Source organism: Dermochelys coriacea, chromosome 7 (assembly GCF_009764565.3).
Source record: "Dermochelys coriacea isolate rDerCor1 chromosome 7, rDerCor1.pri.v4, whole genome shotgun sequence".
Taxonomy (NCBI): Eukaryota; Metazoa; Chordata; order Testudines; family Dermochelyidae; genus Dermochelys; species Dermochelys coriacea.
In genome coordinates this window covers 78,780,990-78,801,836 of record NC_050074.1, presented here as the reverse complement: position 1 = coordinate 78,801,836, position 20,847 = coordinate 78,780,990, and the positions used below count along the sequence as shown (strand labels likewise).

Below are 20,847 nucleotides of genomic sequence, written 5' to 3'. Positions count from 1 at the left end.
ACAAACTGAAGATGTATATCCTCATTCACACGTACAGACCCACTTATTCAGCTCAATTTCTTTGTCCAAATCCCATCCCATCTTTTCATCTGGATTGTTTTCTTATCAACATCTTTTTAAATCAAAATGATACATATCTTCAAATATAACAAGACATCCTCAGCATACAATCTATTTTCTGTTCTAATCCAGATGATGTCTTGATGCCCTTTACTAAGTGAATTTTCTCACACTTATTTGCATATGGCTTTATTGCCAAAGCAACCAACAAGTGGGATAAGGGCAACCCTGTGTCATTCCCTAGACAAATTAAAAGGCAATGACTGATGGCCGTTAACCAAAGCAGGTGCTTAAGGATCAGTATACAGGACCAATATGCCTCTACAAAACTGATTTCAAAAACCAAATTTTACTAAAATCTGTCTGAAGTACTCCCATTCCAGCCAGTCAAAGGCTTTCTCAGCACCCAGAGAAAGAAGCACACAGGAAGAATTTCAAGAATTAACATTGTAGATCAAATTCAGAGTTCTTCTGAGATTATCAGATAGATGCCTGCCAGCAATGACCTGAGACTGGTCTGGGTCTTTTTGCTAGCAGCTTGGCATAAGTTTTAGCGTCCACATTAATTAAGAAATGGGTCTGTATGATACACAACTGAAAGATCTTTTCCTTCTCTGGGAATGAGTACAATTTCTGCCTCCGTCTATGAATCTGGAATCTCGTCTCCCTGCAATATACCGGTTAAATCATTTATTTAAAATAGAACACAATTCTTTCCATCTTTTTGCGGCTTGGTTGTGGGGCCACTAGAAGAGACTTTGCTTTTCTGAACTACCTCAGTGGAAGTAAACTTTGTGGTCAGTGATGGACAAACTTGGCAGCTGCAGAACCCAAACAAGGAGATCTAAATTTTCTCCTGAAAAGGCATCTGAGCATGTGATCAGCTTGTTCAACAGTGTCCATATAATCTGCTGTGACACTCTCTTGCCTTTCAGCTTACTCTTCTATGGTTACCTTTCTTGGTTCGGTTTTTTTCATGATTTGTCATTACAGATGCAGCAAGTGTTAGTAAGATAAGAAAACCGTTATTTGAAAACATTAGCATAATTGACCTTAGAATCACCAAATCATGTTAAACATTCCCATGTATTCCAAAATGTCTTTTTGAATCAGAAGTAAAATGCACTGGCTGGCCATTGTTCTAGGTACACATCTGGTTTGTTACTCATTCCCTGTGCATTGTATTATAAATGCTACATGATCAAAAAAAATTTATTTTGGCTGAATTTCTCAATGTTTTTCTGTAACATTTTCCTTTTAAAGGTCCATATTCCTTAAACGGATATAGAGTGAGAGTATACAGACAGGATTCTGCCACCCAGTGGTTCACTGGTATAATTACTCATCATGATCTCTTTACCCGCACTATGATTGTTATGAATGACCAGGTAAATATTATGACCCTATTCAGAAAAGTTTTATGCCCAATGTAAAGGTTTGATATTTTTTTAAAGTTCTGTGATGGTGGTAGATTTATTATGCTGTTCACTTCAAATGGGTACAAGTATATCCCTTATTAGTCTGAAAGTGGTGTTTAAACAATATGCATTTAAGCAATAAATCCGTCTAAGATTTTAGGTTCTCTTATATAATCATTACCTGATTATTGAAATGCTTAAAATGAATCAGTCTCTAATATCTAGAACCAAGAATCAGTCTCTAATATCGGCTCTGCTTCGAATTTGTCTTCTATCACTCCACTAATAGCTTTTTCAGAAGCAATTAAAATCTGAGTCATGTGACATTAAGCATTTATTTTAGTAGCTTTCAGTTGCAGTTAGTACTATTCCTAAAAGTTTAAAACATGTATTTTCAAGGCAAAATGGAGAATTGTATTCCAAGAGAAACCTGGGAGTATTGAATTAGTGTTAATATAGTAAATGACTTGTCCTCCTTGAAGTGACCAACAGAATCAAATGTCCGTATGCAAGTTTGTGTAACTTCATGTTCAAATTGTTTGTAATTAACTTGCAAATTTCTTTATATGAATCTGTCGTCTTGCTCTGCATTTTGCCATTCTCTTTCACCAGTTACTTTCCTCTTTTCTTTGTAGCCAGATTGTATTCAGTTTTTAAAAACTTGCTTAATGGTCATTCTCTAACAAGAGTTTGATCGCTTTTCAGTTTATCATTGTCAGCTTGGGGGGAAAAAGGAGCCAATGTAGTAATGGTCTAATAAAACTGTTAAATTGAACACAAAATGATGATGCTTGGGTTTTAATGCTTCCCCATTCCACTGAGAAGTCCTACAATAGGCTAGCTTGTCAAGATCAATTAGGGCTTTCCTTTGGATACTTTTTCAGTGTACCATATGAACTATGTATTTGGCACAAACATTGATGTAGGAAATATAGGGTAGATTATGTTTAAAAACCTGTTAATTATGATTTCTTCTTCTTTTAATAAACCAGGTGTTAGAACCACAGAATGTTGATCCTTCTATGGTTCAGATGACCTTTCTAGATGATGTTGTTCACTCTTTGTTGAAAGGAGAAAATATTGGCATCACATCACGTCGCAGGTCTCGTTCCAACCAGAACAGCAACACAGCCCACGTAGATATATTTTCTTTTTTTACTTAAGTGATGTTTTGGTTTATTATAAAAGTTGAATATCTGTATTTAAACAGATTAATTAGGATCATGTTGGGTGAATTAATTATTTGATTATATTTAGGGGCATTATACACGTGCTCAAGCAAATAGTCCCAGACCAGCCATGAATTCCCAAACTGCAACACCAAAACAGAACTCTCACCAGCACCATCAACAACGGAATGCTCGTCCAAATAAAAGGAAAGGTTCAGATAGCAGCATGCCTGATGAGGAGAAGATGAAGGAAGAAAAATATGATTATATAGGTCGAGGAGGTAGGAGCATTTTTGAAAGGGGAGGGAGAGAAATTTTTAAAACTGTACCTGACTAAAAATATAATAATAATTTTTCTCCTCTACAGAAAATCCCAAAAGTAAACATAAACATTTTATTAGTAAAAGAAGAAAACCCGAAGAGGATGAAAAGAAACTAAGTATGAAAAGATTGCGGACAGACAATATCTCTGACTACTCTGAGAGCAGTGACTCAGAAAATTCAAATAAAAGATTAACAGATTCTTCATCAGAGCAAAATTCAGAGAATGAGTTGAAAAGCAAGAACATTTCAAACATAAATGGAGAAGAAGGAAAATCCCAGAGTAGTGAGGGGGTAGAGGAACAGACACTAATAGATAGGCAGTCTCCATGGGATGAAATACAAGCAGATAAAAATCATCAAGATGCAGAAAGACCAAAGTCAGCTGAATTAGACCTACAAGAAAAAAAATCACTCCATCCAGCAGAACAGGTGAAATTTCATAGTCAGAGTGCCAGTGATGCACATGTTCAAGAGTGCAGTGTAGAAAATCGGCATACTATGGAATTGTTAACAAATGAGCAGTTTGTACCCAGGCCTCCTACACCAAAATGTGGTGTTGATGCAACTAATGAAACCAATTCTGATGAGAAGAGCCAGGAAAATGCTGCAAGTACCTTTGGGTTGCAAAAACTTCAGAAAATAGTGTCCTGTGGCAGCAATTTAAAACATCAATTTACAAATGTAAATTTTCTAGAAGTAAGAAAACAAGAAACTGATCAAAGTTGGGTTAGCAATGTTGTCAGTAAAATGGATTTGATACAGTCTGGGATTATGAAAACGACAGTAAATGAACATACAAATTCTGAAAAAGAAAAAGTTCAGCACGGCTCATTTGTGTCTTCATTAAATGTAGTTTCATTAGCTGAAGAGGGTAAACTACATAAACGAAGTCCAGCCTCTGATGCTATGAAGTCAAAATCTAGTACTTCAGTTGATCATCCTAAAACAAAGTCAAATTCTTCACCTGATGTTAAGCCTAAACTCACCCAATCTCCTGATACTGTGAAGTCAAAGGTTAGTTATCAGAACAGCCATGTTACTGGAGTATTAAGGTCAGCAAATAAAATTGAGCATGATATGCCTAGGTCTAGTTTTCATCCGGTTCCAGCTAGAGTTAGTGCGTTAGAAGCTACTAAAAGTCCTCTTATTATTGACAAGAATGAACATTTCACAGTATACAGGGATCCCACTCTTATTGGTCAAGAAACAGGAACTAATCACATTTCACCTTACTTACATCAGCATAATTATCCTCTTCATTCCTCATCCCACAGAACCTGTTTAAATCCGAACACCCATCATCCTGCATTAAGTGGTGCACCCCATCTATTAACTGGGTCTTCAAATCAGACTCCATTATCTGCTATTAACACTCATTCTCTTACTGCATCTCACCATTCTGTTCATCACCCTCATCTACTTCCTGCAGTGTTACCTGGAGTGCCTACAGCTTCCTTATTAGGTGGCCATCCACGACTAGAGACAGCTCATGCCAGCAGCTTAAGCCATTTGGCATTAGCACACCAGCAGCAGCAACAGATGTTACAGCACCAATCTCCACATCTTCTTGGACAAGCTCATCCTTCTGCTTCATATAATCAGATAGGACTTTATCCAATTATTTGGCAGTATCCAAATGGAACACATGCTTATTCAGGACTTGGTCTACCCTCCTCTAAATGGGTCCATCCAGAAACTCCTGTTAATGCTGAGGCTTCTTTAAGAAGGGTAAGTGATTCTGCTTTCTTAATTATTGCTTCTAATAGTACTTTAAGGTCACTGGCTTGTATGTGCGAGTACAGTGGTTACAAAAATAATTGTTAGCCCATTTCCCAATAGTTGTCTATTGTCCATGAAAATGATTTTTTTTCTTATATGCTCTTGGCAGAACTGCATAGAAGTATGAGTGTTCCAGTAAGATGACTGTTTCATAATGCACATGAATAGGGGGACCAAACTAAGATGGCATTGGCAACCTTCATTCTGGCCTTTTCTAGCTTTTGCATGCTTGACTTTTTAATTTTAACTGACTTTTAACATAGCTGTTTTGGGGATGGGGAGGGTGCAGAAGTTGTACATAACTTCCTATGGTTTTTAAAATACAGATTGAAGATATAAACATTTCATCATGCGGAACTATATTGGGTCATCAGTAAGGTTAGGACCAGTAGGTCCACAGCACAAAACTTTACCACTTGAGTTAATGGTGTAACTGGTAGCAATTCACTACAGGGACCAGATACTACAAGGACTTCAAAAAAAATCTTAAATTAATCAAACTGTACCATAGAATCTCTATGAATAGAAATTCCATGTTTGAATAATGAGAGGGAGGAGGAATCTAGTACCGACCACCTGACCAGGATGGTGACGGTGATTGTGAAATGCTCAGGAAGATTAGAGAGGCTATAAGAAAGTAGTGCCCCCTATTCATTTGGTTTCTCAGCCTGGCTGAGGAAAGTTTTTTCCCACCAAAACTCTATAAACTGGGAGTCACCCTGGAGAGGGAAAGGGTCAAGCTTGAGGGATCTTGCTTTCAGGTCCCCAAAGGCCAGTTCACAGAAGGAACCCTGCGTGCAGACCTGGGAGTCACCAACCCCCCACACAGCCAGTGTTGCTTTCCCTGGCTCACTGCAGACTGTTCCAAAATGGCTTCTCACCTCTCTTGAGCTTCCAGGGAATGGCATCTCATTCCGTATTGGTTGCAGACTCTGAGTGTGCCCTTGGCTTCCCCTCTCCCAGGGATAGTGTGCCCAGGATATAGTGTACTTGGACTTTCAGAAAGCTTTTGACAAGGTCTCGAATCAAAGGCTCCTAGGCAAAATAAGCATTTATGGGATAAGAGGGAAGGAATAAATGGTCAGTTTTCACAGTGGAGAGAGGTAAATAGCTGAATCCCTCAAGGATCTGTACTGGGACCAGTGCCATTCAACATACTCATACATGATCTGGAAAAGGAGATAAACAGTGAGATGGCAAAGTTTGCAGACTATAGAAAATTGCTCAAGAGAGTTAAGGCCAAAATTCACTGGAAAGAGTTACAAAGGTGTCTCACAAAACTGGGTGAATGGGCAGCAAAATAGCAGATTAAATTCAATATTGATCAGTGCAAAGTAATGCATATTGGAAACCATAATTCCAACTATACATTAAAATGATGGGGGTCTAAATTAGTTGTTACTACTCAAGAATGAGATCTTGGAGTCATCATGGAAGTTCTCTGAAAACATCTGCTCAATGTGCAGCAGTAGTCAAAAACCATTAGGAAAAGGATAGCTAGTGAGACAGAAAATATCATAAAACTGCTATATAAACCTACCCTTTTGAATACTGTGTGAGTTCTGGTTGCTCCATCTCCAAAATGAAATTTTAGAGTTGGAAAAAGTACAGAGAAGGGCAGCAAAAATGATTAGGGGTATGAAACAGCCTCTATTTGAGGAAAAGGTAAAAAGACGGGGATTGTTCCTCTTAGAACAGAGATGATTATGCTAGAAGTCTATAAAATCATGATTGGTGTGGAGAAAGAGAATAAGGAAGTCTTATTTACCTCTTCACATAACACAAGAACAAGAGGTCACCCAATGAAATTAATAAGCAGCAGGTTTAAAACAAACAAAAGTGCTTCTTCACAGAACGCACAGTTGGCCTGTGGAACTCACTGCCAGGGGATATTGTGAAGGCCCAAAGTATAACTGGGTTTGAAAAAGAATTAGATAAGTTCATGGAGGATAGGTCCATCAATGGCTATTAGCCAAGGTGGTCAGGGATGCAGCCCCATGCTCTTGGTGTCCCTAAACCTCTCATTGCCAGAAGCTGGGACTAGATGAATCACTCAATAATTGTCCTGTTCTGTTCATTGCTTCTGAAGCATCTGGCACTGGCCGCGGTTGGAAGACAGGATACTGGGCTAGATGGACCATTAGTCTGACGCAGTATGTCCATTCTTATGTTCTTGCGTTGTTAAGGGGATAAGACACTCATTTTGCCAGTGGATTTCACAGCTATTTGGTAGATAGAGGAATGTTGAGACTCAAGAAACTCTGGTTCACTTCCAGGTTCTGTAGGGAAGTGTGTTCCAGTGGTTATAAACTTTCTGGCCTTTGTCCACCTATGTTCCTCACTGTCCCCCTCTTTTCCTGTCCATGTACACTCCTGGCTTCTGTCCCTCACCCCCTGCTCCTATTGAGACACAACCCTGGCACCTCTCCCTGCCTCCTCATCTTCTCCTCACCCCTTTGCATGTGAGTCAGACTGATTATTTCTTCTCCTTCATTATTCCTGAGTGCTAGCAGAGGAAGGCTTGAGATGGTTTCAACAGCATCACTACTTAGTTCAGTGACTGATGCTACAGTGTCCCTTGGCAACCAGGTGTAGCAATTGTGTGAAAAGGCTTGCTCAGCCTCTGCCACCTGGGATGCAGGATGCTCAGTTCAGTTCGGATGTAGGAACAAGCTCAGTTCAGTTGAACTCTTTGGAGAGCAATGTTTCCAGTCTTCATCAAACTTCTGTTGAACAATCTGATTTTCAGAGGCTTATATTACAGTCTAATTTTGCTTTTCACAGGGATAGCAAAAGACGAGTCCCTAATTCTAGGGCAATCTCCCTACCAAATTTTAAGTTCCTGCCTCACAGCATGTAGGTGCTAGAGCTTCCCATTGGTTGTGTAAGAATATTTTAACGTGGGCAAAAACATCTTCCTTTTTCTGATGCTCATTCTTAGAAATGGCTGAACTATTGTAGCTGAGCCTTTTTCCAAATAGTTCAGTCTAAGGCAAACACCTGGCTGGAAAATATCAAGTGATTAAAGTTTGGCCAAGTCATAAACAGTTTAAAAAAAAAAAAAAGGCCTCATGAGAGAAAGAGGTAGGCAATCTGAACTGTAGGTGTCTCTGTCAGCTTCACCTGTAATGAAGGTATAGAAAAACAAACTAATTTCACTTAGGCCTCTGAAGTCTGTTGGTCTGAAGGTATTCAGTTTCTTAATTATATTGATAACAGCAATTGTTTTGTGCTGACTGTTGTCTTCTAGTTACAGCCCCAGCCAGAGTTCCCTCTAATTTTCCCCACCCATGTGCGGAATGAATTTTGTTATGTGCACCAATATGGGGGTGATGTGATGGGGTGCGGCCAGGGATGAGGGACTCAGGGTTGGGGCAAAGGGTTGTGGGACAGAGGTGTGAGGGCTCTGGCTGGGGGTGCAGGCTCTGGGGTGGGGCCGGGGAAGAGAGGCTTGGGGTGCAGGAGGGTGCTCTGCAGCTCTGCTGGAGAGAGAGGACACCCCCAGCTCTCTCTCCCTACAGCAGCATCTGGGCTTGAGGGAGGAAGGGAGAGGCGCCTCTCCCCAGCGCGGCAGCTCCAGGGCTGGGGCCACAAGAGGCAGGTCTGGGCCAGGGGAGGGGTGTCACAGCAGGTTCGGGTGGGGGGAGGGGTGCCTTGGCCACAGTAGATCTGGGCTGTAGCAGAATTGGGGCTGGGGAGGGGCTCTGCAGAAGGTTCAGGTGTCCTGATTGTGGCAGAGTTGGGGCTGGGAGGAGGGATGCCCTGGCTGCAAAAAGTGCGGGCCGGGGCTGGGTCGCCCCTCCCCTGGTCGCAGCAGGTTGGGGGCCAGGCTAGGGGTGCCGCTCCCCCCCGGCCAGGTCAGCTCCCCAGGCAGGTTCCCTGAGCATCTGTGTGGCACTAAATAGGCTGCTGCGCAACTGCTCAGCTTACAGGGACCTTAGGCCCCAGCGACCATTTTTGATTTCCTCAAAAACTTTACTCTGTTAAAGCAAACTTTTGGGTTTCATAGTGAAGTGCTCAGAAGTCAGGAAGTGAGAGTTAAGGGTTTCACATGCAAATCTATTCCCTTGTGTGCATTATGATACAATTATTAATTACGACATCTTATGCTATATTTCAATATAAAAATGTTTCTATCATAGACGCTTCTGTCTCCAGGGTAATACATCATCATTAATTTTACATAAGTTATCAACTTCATTTAAAACAGCCTACACTAGTTTTCAAATAAAGATTACCATAATGCATTCAAGCAAGGAGGTAGAGTTAAAATTGTATATTCACACTTAAATTTTGTATTTCCTAAGTTTTGAATACTTAGCTACGCAACCTTAAGATTTCCTTAACATAGTTTGTAGTTTGAATAGTACTGTACTAATTGTGTGATTTGAGTTGTGTAAAACAATTTGACTAAATATAACAGGTTGCCTAGGCTTATCCATAGTTAATCATTTGTAGCATGGAGAAAAATGGTAAGAAAAGGGAATGCTTCTTCTTTTGTTTTATATTTACACTTGAAAGATATTCCCAAGAAATATTAAACCTTATTTTCAAAGAAAATATTTGAACACTAATCATTCAACAAATTAACTAATAATTGAACTTATACTTATTAAACTGTCAGTGGTTTGTTAGTTTTAAGGAAGTTGTTTAAAGAGAGGCCCTGAGTTGAAATTGTAGAAGTAAAATGATCAAACTAGGTATTTGAGAATTAAACTTATCTCAGAATACATGTGGAAAATGTAAACATTTTCATATGCTATAAACCAAGTCAATGGCATACTCAGATATCCCTACTCTATCCAAATATGCCTCAAAAACTTTGGGGGAAAAAGTATGATTTGTAGTGGTAAGTATATAACTTACTCTCTGTTCGCTGGTAAGATTTTAAAAAAAGGTATGATGATGATGATGCTGTGCTTCGGTTCTTGTGATAACTTTGAAGTCTGATTTTGTTGCTGTTAACAGAATACTCCCAGCCCTTGGTTACACCAACCCACCCCTGTGACCTCAGCTGACAGTCTTGGGTTACTGAGTCACATTCCTGTAAGACCATCCAGTGCAGATCCGCATCGGCCACTCAAATTGACAACACATTCTAGTCCACCGTTGTCCAAAAATATAGTAGATCATCACAAAGAGTAAGTTCACCATTATCTAAATCATTAAACTGATGTATAAGCTAATGTTTACAGTATGAGACTGTGAAGTTCAGTAGCTTGTTTTCATTTACCTTCATTTCAATTCACTTGTAAAAATGCATGACATGGCATATGTAAAAGTGTGACAAAATATGCTTTCAAATAATAAGTAATATTTTCAAAAGAGCTGAAGTGGCTTAGGTGCCTAAATCCCATTTTCGAACTGAGGCACATTGACTTTCAATGGGATTTAAGTTCCTAAGGCACATGGAAACTTTCGAAAATTTTACCCAGAATAAAAGAAAAGGAGGACTTGTGGCACCTTAGAGACGAACAAATTTATTTGAGCATAAGCTTTCGTGAGCTACAGCTCACTTCATCGGATGCAACCTTTTCTTTTTGCGAATACAGGCTAACACAGCTGCTACTCTGAAACCCAGAATAAAGAAATTCATCAGCTTTATTTTGTGTTAATAGATAATTTTGTTTGAGAGTTGAAGGATAGGTCCCTTAAATTCTGTTAGCATATTGTAGTACCTTTATAACAAAATTTAATCTGTTTTAACTTTTTTCATACAGAGAATTGGAGAGGAAAGCATTTATTGAACCTTTACGTGCTGTTACAACTGCACCTGTAAAGACTGATCTGGAACATAGCAGAACACAGACTGCAAAAGAGAGTCATTTGCACAGACATTTTGTGGACCCAATGTTGAGTCAATTGCAGAAGCCACCTCAAGAGACTGGAGAGCGACTAAGCAAATATAAAGAAGAACATAGACGGATACTTCAAGAGAGTATTGAAGTTGCTCCTTTTACAGCTAAAATCAAGGCTCTTGAGGGTGAGAGAGAGAATTATTCTAGAGTAACGCCATTATCGTCTTCTAGCCCCAAAAGCTATGCAGTGAAACATGACAAAGAACCAGAGCGTTCTGTGTCAGAACTTTATAAAATCAAGCATTCAGCACCACAGAGTTTGCCACAAAGTAACTATTTCACCACCTTGTCAAACAGTGTAGTGAACGAACCACCAAGATCCTACCCATCTAAGGAAGTTTCAAGTTTGTATGTCGATAAACAGAATAGTTGTCTTTCAACAGCACCTAATCCCCAGTCTCTCACTTCTTTTATTTCATCTCTTTCAAAACCTCCACCTTTGATTAAGCATCAACCAGAGGGTGAAGGTTCAGTAAGCAAGATAACAGAGCAGCTTTCCCATCAAATGACATCTCACTCTGTAAATTCTTTTAGAAATGACTGCAGAAGCCCTACTCAGTTATCAGTTTCATCTTCAAATACTCTCCGAAGTATGCCTGCCTTACACAGAGCACCAGTGTTTCACCCTCCAGTTCATCAAAACCTGGAGAGAAAAGAAAGCAGCTATAGCAGCCTTTCACCTCCAACCCTAACACCAGTGCAGCCAGTTAATGCTGGTGGCAAAATTCAAGAATTACAAAAACCACCAACTTTAGTACCTGAACCTAAGGAAGCGCAAACAATGTACAAAAACACTTCTGAGCAGAATTTATCAGATATTTGGAAATCTAATAATGCCCCGAACAATGAAAAAGTTGAATGGCATGTTGAGCGAACCAGTGGAAAAACGCAATCTGCCACAGCATCTGTCATTGTACGTCCACCTTCTAGTACAAAATATGATAGTATGCCAGTAATGCAGTCAGCTTCCAAAGATCGAGTTAATGAAAGATCTTCTTCAACTGGGGCAAATCAAACAGATTGCCTAAAACCAGTGGAAGCCAGAGACACTGGAAGAATAATTCTGCCAAATATGAACTCAGACACTACACACACACATTATGAAAAGAACTTTCCATCTGTCTCACAAGGCAGCATTCCCAGTTCTGTCACACCTACCACAACTATAATGTGCAGTACCAAAACAGATGTAACCACATCTGCAGCCACAACTACCAGTGTTTCAAGCTGGGGTAGTTCAGAAGTGACTTATTCTTTATCAAACACAGTTTTGGCCTGCACACCATTGGAATGTACCTCCTCTAAAACAGTAAGTCAGGTAGTGGCACAGACACAAGAAAGTAAGGTCAGTACCACAGCTCCAATTACACCAGCCAGTGGCAAGACAGGAAGTGCCATTCAGCCCAACTCTGGATTTTCTGGCCCAACTGATTTTATCCATTTGAAAAAGCACAAGGCAGCATTGGCTGCAGCTCAATTTAAAAGTAGTAATGCCAGTGAGACTGAGTCCAATACTGTGAAAAATCAGACATTTCCAGCCTCCATTTCCCTAGACAGTACTATCGTCTGCAATACAATAAACAAAGCCAACTGTGTAGGCAATGGGCAAGCTTCCCAGACAAGTCAGCTGAACTACCACACAAAACTGAAAAAGGCTTGGCTTACTAGACATTCAGAAGAAGATAAAAACACTAATAAAAAAGAGAATTCAGGGAATTATGTATCAGAAATTATTAAACCATGTACTGTCAATTTAATAGCTTCTACATCTAGTGATTTACAAAATAACATAGACAGTACAATCCTAGCAGATAAATTTGTGAAAGAAGATAAACACACAAGAAGAAAAGCAAAAAGGACTTACGAATCTGGCTCTGAATGTGGAGACTCTGATGAAAGTGAGAGCAAGTCAGAGCAAAGGACTAAACGGCAGCCTAAGCCAACTTACAAAAAGAAACAAAATGATTTGCAAAAGAAAAAGGGTGATACAGAGGAAGAAGTAAAACCCAATGGTGTTCTTAGCAGGAGTGCCAAAGAAAGAAGCAAGTTGAAGTTACAGAGCAGCAGTAACAGCAGTAAGTATATCAGTTAATCTGAATTAGAAAAGATAAGAAAATAGATGGACATTTGTGAATTACAATACTATTAATAAATGGAGGGTTTGTGATATGATAGTTCCTGAATGAGAATAGAGCTTAAAGGGGCAGTGTCAGAGGTTGGTAAGCCTGCAGATTCACCAATTCCGACTCCATCTGTAATGTTTTAATATGAGAAATTCATCTTGTATTACGTGTATATATGTATTAGCACAAACTATTTCTTGGTTTGAAAATGTACATACGCCTCTCAATTTAAAGTAAACAAACTGATGTACACATGCTCTGTCATAAAGTGTCAACACCAGTATGTTTGCAGTCACACTTCGGTCAGTCATACCAATTTTAAAAAATGAATACAAACTTCAGCCCAAGACAATGTGAACATCTGTATTTTTGGGGTGGTGGGCTTCCATTTGAGGGGTCATTTTTATTGCCATACCTTATTTCTTCCTCTGACAAGAAGACTAAGCGCAGTTTCTGCAGGGCATTCTGTTGATGTGGCTTTACATTTGGGGTAAAAAAAAGTACTTTAGAGAGAAGTGTGAGAGAGCCCCTTCTAGTCCGCCTCCTCAGGTGCTGAGCATACTGCCTCTACTGTGGTACCACCCTTTCTATCTAAGGGAATTAAGAAGAAACTTGGAATTTGACTCAGATGGTGTGGTATTGTCAGAGATACTGGATTGCGACTAAACTTTGCAGGAAATAGAAACTCGTCTAGAAGCAGGAAAGACCTTATTTAAGTAAAGTTTGAAATAGTATCTTGTTGCTTATGAATGTCTAATTTCTTATTTAAGAAAAAAAATTGTCAGTTTCTTACAACATTGGTCTCGTGTGAAAGTCCCTCGTTAAATCACATTTCATAAGATTTTTATTAAGCTGGTACAAAGGATGGATTTTAATCTTTATCTGAATTTCTTGGCTTCTCAGTTTCACAACCTTACATTATTGAAAGATTCTGTAATTGTTTGAGGTTTAATTTGTGTTAAGTGCTGCCAGTTCCACTACCTGTAGGAGATGGTGTGGACTTGATCAAGTGCTGGTACAATACTTAGTCTACTTCTTTTGTCTTTAATTTTAATCTTTTTACAAAGGGGAGGATCAAAGAGAATGTAACTTTCAAGTTTTTTTCTAAATCTTACTCAGTTTTTACTAATTCAGGATCTGAAGTTGTATGTCACATTTGTGCATAAGTTGTACTAGTGCTGGATGATCCTCCTACTATAAGGAGATAACATTTATGGGTTTGGTGTAGAGGACAATTGTGTACTAATATAGGGGCATGGGTTAGATGGCTTAACAGGAGAGTCCTTTGGTATTTTATCTAGTATTCTATCTGCAAGATAACTGGGGACTTAAAGAATTACCTTCCCCTGTAGCACAAAGTATTATGCATTAGAATATGGACATATCCCATAGCATGAGTTTCCTGTGATTTCAGGGGAGGGGAGGCTGAGCAATAGTAGGTCTTGTTCCTTCCAGTCATCATCTTCATCCTCCTCCTCATGGTCTTTTTAACAGATTAGTATTTGATATTAATATATCTATCCATTTTGGGTACTTACATGGACCCTGTTACATTATCATCAGAGTATTCACAGTCTTTAATGTATTTATTTCTGCAACAAGAATGTGAGGTGGGGAGTAGTATTATCTATTTTATAGATAGGGAACTGAAGCATAGAGACACTAATTTGTCAAAGTTGTACAAGAAATCTGTGGGAAACAGAACTGAATCCAAGTTTCCGCAGTCCTATGTTAGCACCCTAACATTTGAACCATCCAATATCTAATGTGCAAGTTTTGCCCATGTCCAGAGGATATGGACTTTCAGGAGTAAAGGCAGTTTTCACTGATAGATACCCCATTTCTTTGTGCAGATAAAACTAATTCCATTTTTAAACAGCACTTGAATCCTAAAAAAAGACGTGCTAGAACTCACTTCTCCCTTGGAGCCTGCTGACACTGCTATGGGTTCACTCACTCCCGGGCAGTGGAGGAGGATTGGGATGAGGCATTATACTCCTGCCAGGACCCTTCAGCCTATACTGCGGTAAAGGGCACTCCCCTCATTCTCAGCCTGTGGGGGAAAAAGTGGTGCCAACTGCACTGCCCATATGGGGTAGGGACAGGATTGCAATGAAGCGGGGGAAGCTTCCCTTCCACACACCTGGCCAGCTCTTAGGAAAGGTCCAGCAGCTGCCACTTCTGCTCCTGGCCATGCTTAGAACAGCAATGCAGGCAGCTTGTCACCCAGGACCTCACGCCTCATGGACGCCCAGCACCTCCCAGTCTCCATGGGAGGCCCTGGCATTGCACAGTATCCCCCAGCTGTTGACCCTTTTGTGGCAGGGCGCTCAGAGAAGTGCTGGGGCCTGTCCTTTCAGCTTGCAGCACCAGGACTCTGGCATGGGCTCCCATGATGGGTAGGGATTCAGGTGCCCCAGCTGGGCTGCCTATGCTGCTATCTCAGGCATGGCCTGGAGGGGAGGCAGTGGCTGCTGGGTCTCCACTCAGAGCCAACCAAAAGTGTGTTTGTGTAGGGTGGGGCAGGGTACCCCCCTTTTCATTGCACCCTTGTCCAAAGTAGTGGAACACCATTCTATCTCCCCAAAAAAGTGCCGGAGCACACTGGCACCAGAGCACTGCTTGTAAAAGTTATTACAATGAAAGATTGGCTAAACTGCAATGTATATTTAAATTGTGTTTCTACTTTGAAATGTGATTGTGAAAATTGCAGCAGTGTACTCAACAGATCTGCTCAACAGATCTGCTCCCTGTGTGTGTATTCAGTTTCAGATGTGCTGAGTTAAATGATAAAAATAAGTTTTTACTGCTTTTTGCTCCTGTTAGCCCGGTAAACCCAGTGAGCTGGATTCTGTTCTTCCTTGTGAATAATTAGCAAATTGTTTAAATTCCAGTTACTTTAAATAGAACTGCACTAAAGTAATATGTGTTTAACTCTCCTTGGTATTGAATCCCATTACTGTCCTGGAATAATCATGTGTTGTGGCTACATTTTCTGTGGAATATCTACCAAAATGACATACCAAATACAAGAGAAAAGTACATTTGGTTTACATATGTGCTATTTAAATCAGCAATAAAATGGTTAATAGCAGTTTTGTCTACAGAATGTTAGATTTGTAGTCAAATTTTTCAAACTTGGATGCTTAAAGTTAGGCATCAAATAAAAGTAGTTTGACTTCAGAAATGCTGATGGTTTACTGTTCCTATTGAGTTCTACATATAGATAATTTGTAAATTTCTCTTGCCTTAAGTTTTTTTTTGTTTTTGCAGCTGGAATACCTCGTTCAGTATTAAAAGATTGGCGCAAAGTAAAGAAGCTGAAGCAAACCGGAGAATCCTTTCTGCAAGATGACTCTTGCTCTGAAATAGGGCCTAATCTGCAGAAATGCAGAGAATGTAGACTCATTAGAAGTAAGAAAGGTGAAGAACCAACTCACTCACCAGTATTTTGTAGATTTTATTACTTTCGTCGGTAAGTTCACTATTTTTTTAAATGTTTCTTTTTAAACTCTTTCTTATAATCATATTTATATTTCTCAGTTCCTTTTGTGTATTGGCATTGTTGTAGGTTGAAAGAGGTGGGCTTTGTGTAAAACTGCAGCATTATACCAAAGACATCTGAACAACTAACCAGCCTTCCTGAGGCAGAAAAAAGATGCAGTAGTGTTTCTTCAGTCTAGCCTAGAGTAGAGAGAGAAATGATTAATCTGTCCTTAAATTGGTGGGAAAGAGCCTTGAATTCACACACAAATCACTCAATTCAAGTAATACCCCTAACGATATGAGTATGGGAGTTTACCTAAACAACAGTCAGAATTTGACCCCTTCTTATTACAATTGCCTTTGGCCTACCAATGCAGAAGAAGAATGCCCAGAATACACTGTACAACAATTGCAGCAATATAATGTGTGACTAGATGGCTGATGTTAGTATGGTGGGTCCTGTGCTTTTCTTGGCAGGGGGGCTAAGATGCCACCCCTTGTCCCTGCTAGTGGCCCAGGAAGGTGGTAGAGGAGGGAAGCGGGAGAGGGGTCTGGGTTTGTTCCTCAATCTGAGCTCTAACCCTTCTCAACCCCTGTGGGTTCTTACCCTCTTCCCCCTTGGGTGGGAAACCTTCGGTCCTTATATGCTAGGGGAGGAAGTCTCCCTCCCCTGCTGGGGCAGGGTCTCCCTTACTATGTTTCTCTGGTCTTTCAAATCTTACAACACACCTCCAAGCTCTAGTCCTCTCTCCTTCCTCCTTGACTACCTGAAGCAGGGGTTTTTATTAGGTTCCTGACAGGGCTTACTTGACTACAGGTGTTCCAGTTAACCTGTAGCAACCCTCCTTAGTCTACAGGGAGCCACACCTTAATTAGCCTAGGGCTTATATATTTCCCCTTTACCACTGCTCCCTGGCCTTCCTGTATCACAAATGCTAGTGTGGAAGTAGAGCAAAACTATGTTTTGATTTGTACAAGTGCAATACTTACCAATGTAGACTCATTCAGTAGGAATTTGAATACTCAGTTGCTGTTACACAGACTGATTTTGGTAATGTAAGCAAGGCTGTAGTTATAAGACCATAAGGAAATTACTTCAGTGTTGGACTTAAAATATTTTTCTGTACTGAAGTATACATACACAACAATGACCTGCTTACTAAAAATACTGCTGTGTTCTCCTTAGATTTGTTCTTTATTCCTTGGGAAAGAGAGTATTGGAGGTTAAGTGAAAGCATAGAACAATTTTGCTACCATTTTAAAATTCGATCATTTAATTTAAAACAACTTTACTTCTAAATGTTTTGTACTATCAGTGGAGTTTATTTTCATTGTACCATAGACATGAAATCTGAATTTAAAATCAAGATTGCTTTACTGCTAGGAGTTTTATCAGGCTTTATTGTAATAAAAATCAATGGATTCTTTTTGCTACCTGCTGATTAAGGTGTGTGTGTGGTAGGGAGGGGGAACCATTTTTGATACTGTAACAGTGGTCATAAATTACACTTCAGTTCTGAATGTAGGACATTGAGTTTTACTGATGCTGATACTATTAAAATGCTTCATATATGTATCTGTTTATAACTAAAGTAGTGTAAAATATTCTGTATTATAAGGGATTATATTGTTCAACAATACTGCTTTGATACAGGTTTACTGAGAGACCATTATAACTACTTGGAAAATATTTTAAATGTTTTTTTAATTAAAATGATCCAAAGTAGGACACCATACAAATTTTAGGCATTTCAAAGGTAAGAAATGAGCTGACCTGGTTGCCTAGAAGTAATGATCTGTGCTGCCATGTAGAAATGCAAGTTCAGCTTTGAGATCCTTTTTCACTTGACTGGCAGGAGTGTTAATATACAGAAAATAGTCACAGACTGAGTGATCGCTGTCAGCCAGCCCCTGAGAATCAGAGAAATTAATTAGCCCAAAACTTTGTTGGCAAAAAAAAGAGAGAAATGCCTTACATTAGCATCAGTTTAACAGCTTATGTGGTGATAAATGTTAGAGAGAGTCAAGTAAATTGGATCGAACAAGTGATTTACCTGAGCAGTTATTCTTTAGCTTCAGAATTTCCTCATTATTTCTTCTTAAAACTGAACTTTGTAGCAGGAAAATTTGTTTTACAGAAAACATGTTTTTCCTGTTTGCTTTAAAGTTAATGCTGGCCTTTTTCAACTCTGGAGGACTTGTATTGAGGTTTCTGGTTTAGGTCATGTGAAAATATGAATTTGGTTTCATCCAAGTCTCTTAATCTACATCTTAAAATAACAATTCAGTTTCATACAATTATCAGTCTCCACTCTAGAGAGGGAAACAGGATTGAAACAAAAGAGGCATTGCAGATCAAAAATGAAGGGGTATTGACAAAACAGTGGAAGAAAGCTTGGATGAAACCAGTACTATTAGTTCCTCACTTGATGGAACATCAGATTCACTTAAGTGTCCCAAAAAAAAAAAATGGGGGGTAGGGAGGAGGAAAGAAAGGGTATATGTGTTTTCTACTGCAAAGATTGAATCTGATTAACCTGGTTAGTATTCTTTTATACTAGCATTGCACAATATATGCTGTCTGCATACAGACATGTTTGTTAAAGTGGTTTTTAATAACACAAATAAAGTTTAGATCAGTGGTTCTCAAACTAGGGCCACCACTTGTTCAGGGAAAGCACCTGGCAGGCTGGTCTGGTTTGTTTACCTGCTGCATCCGCAGGTTCGGCCAATCGCGGCTCCTACTGGCCGCGGTTTGCCGCTCCAGGCCAATGGGGGCTGCGGGAAGCGGTGTGGGCCGAGGGATAGTGCTGGCTGCCCTTCCTGCAGCCCCCATTGGCCAGGGGGAGCTGTGTTTGGCCAAACCTGTGGATGCAGCAGGTAAACAAACCGGCCCGGACCACCAGGGGCTTTCCCTGAACAAGCGGCGGCCCTAATTTGAGAACCACTGGCTTAGAGTGTAAAGTATGATGAGGTGTATAGTTAAACTGTTTTTATTTTTTAGGTTGTCTTTTAGTAAGAATGGAGTGGTTAGGATAGATGGTTTCTCTTCTCCTGACCAATATGATGATGATGCAATGAGTTTGTGGACACATGACAATTATGAAGATGATGAAGTGGATCTAGAGACTTCTAAATACATTTTAGACATCATAGGTGATAAATTTTGTCAGCTAGTAACATCTGAGAAAACAGCCATGTCCTGGGTGAAGAAAGATGGTAAGGAAATCTTAATATTCTTTGTGTTGTTCTATAATTCTACATGAAAGATTATAGCTCAGGTTTTAGGCTTCTCTGTTTGATTTCTCCGTATAGTCAATGTAGCTGCATGCTAAATCCTTTCATTGCCACTATTGTGCATTGAGAAGGTCTGTCTGTGTGTGCCAAACATCCTGTTTGAGGGAATAATTATTTCTGTATTTTGCTACAGAAATTTGCTAGTTAGTATTTGTCATTGATTTTGTCTCTTATTTTGCAAAAATATTGATTCTTAACACAGAATTTTGCTACATAGTAGTCATAATGCAGTCAAATTTGTGCATATTGAAGACTTGTGTGTATAGGATCACTTTTGGATTTTTTCTTTCTGTAATTGCTTCTGAGAAGAAAATTATGATTAGTATTTTTAGATGAACATTCATTTCTGTGCTACAGTTTTCAGAAGTTTGCCTTTAAATTTTGATACTTCTGTTCTGTTTACTTTGTGTTTCAGCCAAAATTGCCTGGAAGAGAGCAGTGAGAGGAGTCCGTGAGATGTGCGATGCATGTGAAGCCACACTGTTTAACATTCATTGGGTCTGCCAAAAATGTGGGTTTGTGGTCTGCTTAGATTGTTATAAAGCAAAGGAAAGGAAGAGTTCTAGAGGTCAGTTTATAATTTTATATGAACCAGACCATTCTCTGTATTGTTTATTCTAACATGTTCTAGAATTGCTGCTCCAGAAGATTCGGTGTCTTTCTGTAACCAATAAATGCTATTCTTTTTGCATAAAGCACTACTTTTTCCTATTTCTCAAAGCTTCCTCACCTTTGTCATGACAATATGTAAAACCAACCCTTCCAAAAAGCAGCTGTCACAGTTATGGAGCTAACTGACCCTCTACCCTTTTTGCTTTCTCTGAACACATCCTCCCAGGTTTTAGACCTCTTGCCCTTATCTGTCTCAAGGTTGAAATTTTCAATTCTTCCACTTTTATACTGGGACCCCCAGTGCTCCACCCTATGTATGCTAACCACTTGTTACCATGAAGGCCTGTCTTGATTTGAGCACCTGCTTGAATCCTCTCTTTGGGAACCTCTGACCAGTGATGCAGACCAACAGCCTTCTTAAAAGAAAATAATTTTATGTAGTACAGTATACTCCTGTTTTTCCAAAACCCTATTATCTGAACCTCCACATTATTAAAATCCCTTCTTGCCCCCCCCGCCCCAGCAATGCCAGCATGAATAATAGAGCAGAGACCACTGGCAACAGAAGAGGCCACCCTGCTGCTGAATGGCTCCTTTGATAGCGCAGGGAGCCCTCAGCCCTACCATCAAGGGAGCGAGTGAATGGGGCAGTGACGGAAAAGCTGCAGAGGGCTACCTGCACTGCTGCAGGGCCAGTGACACCCGATCCTAGTGGGTACAA

The 20,847-nt window shown here is 39.8% G+C and overlaps 1 protein-coding gene across 4 annotated transcripts in view; it reads left to right on the top strand.

Moving 5' to 3' along the window:
- JMJD1C (jumonji domain containing 1C) overlaps nt 1–20,847 on the top strand; it is a 322,463-nt gene that overhangs the window by 246,722 nt on the left and 54,894 nt on the right. For all 4 annotated transcript variants that reach the window (XM_038409078.2, XM_038409080.2, XM_043519474.1 and 1 more), the window contains 9 exons: nt 1,324–1,448; nt 2,471–2,614; nt 2,736–2,928; nt 3,015–4,699; nt 9,719–9,891; nt 10,471–12,683; nt 16,005–16,206; nt 19,222–19,436; nt 19,930–20,082. In XM_038409078.2, the coding sequence (XP_038265006.1) occupies nt 1,324–1,448; nt 2,471–2,614; nt 2,736–2,928; nt 3,015–4,699; nt 9,719–9,891; nt 10,471–12,683; nt 16,005–16,206; nt 19,222–19,436; nt 19,930–20,082 (5,103 nt within the window). The remainder of the gene's footprint in view (nt 1–1,323; nt 1,449–2,470; nt 2,615–2,735; nt 2,929–3,014; nt 4,700–9,718; nt 9,892–10,470; nt 12,684–16,004; nt 16,207–19,221; nt 19,437–19,929; nt 20,083–20,847) is intronic.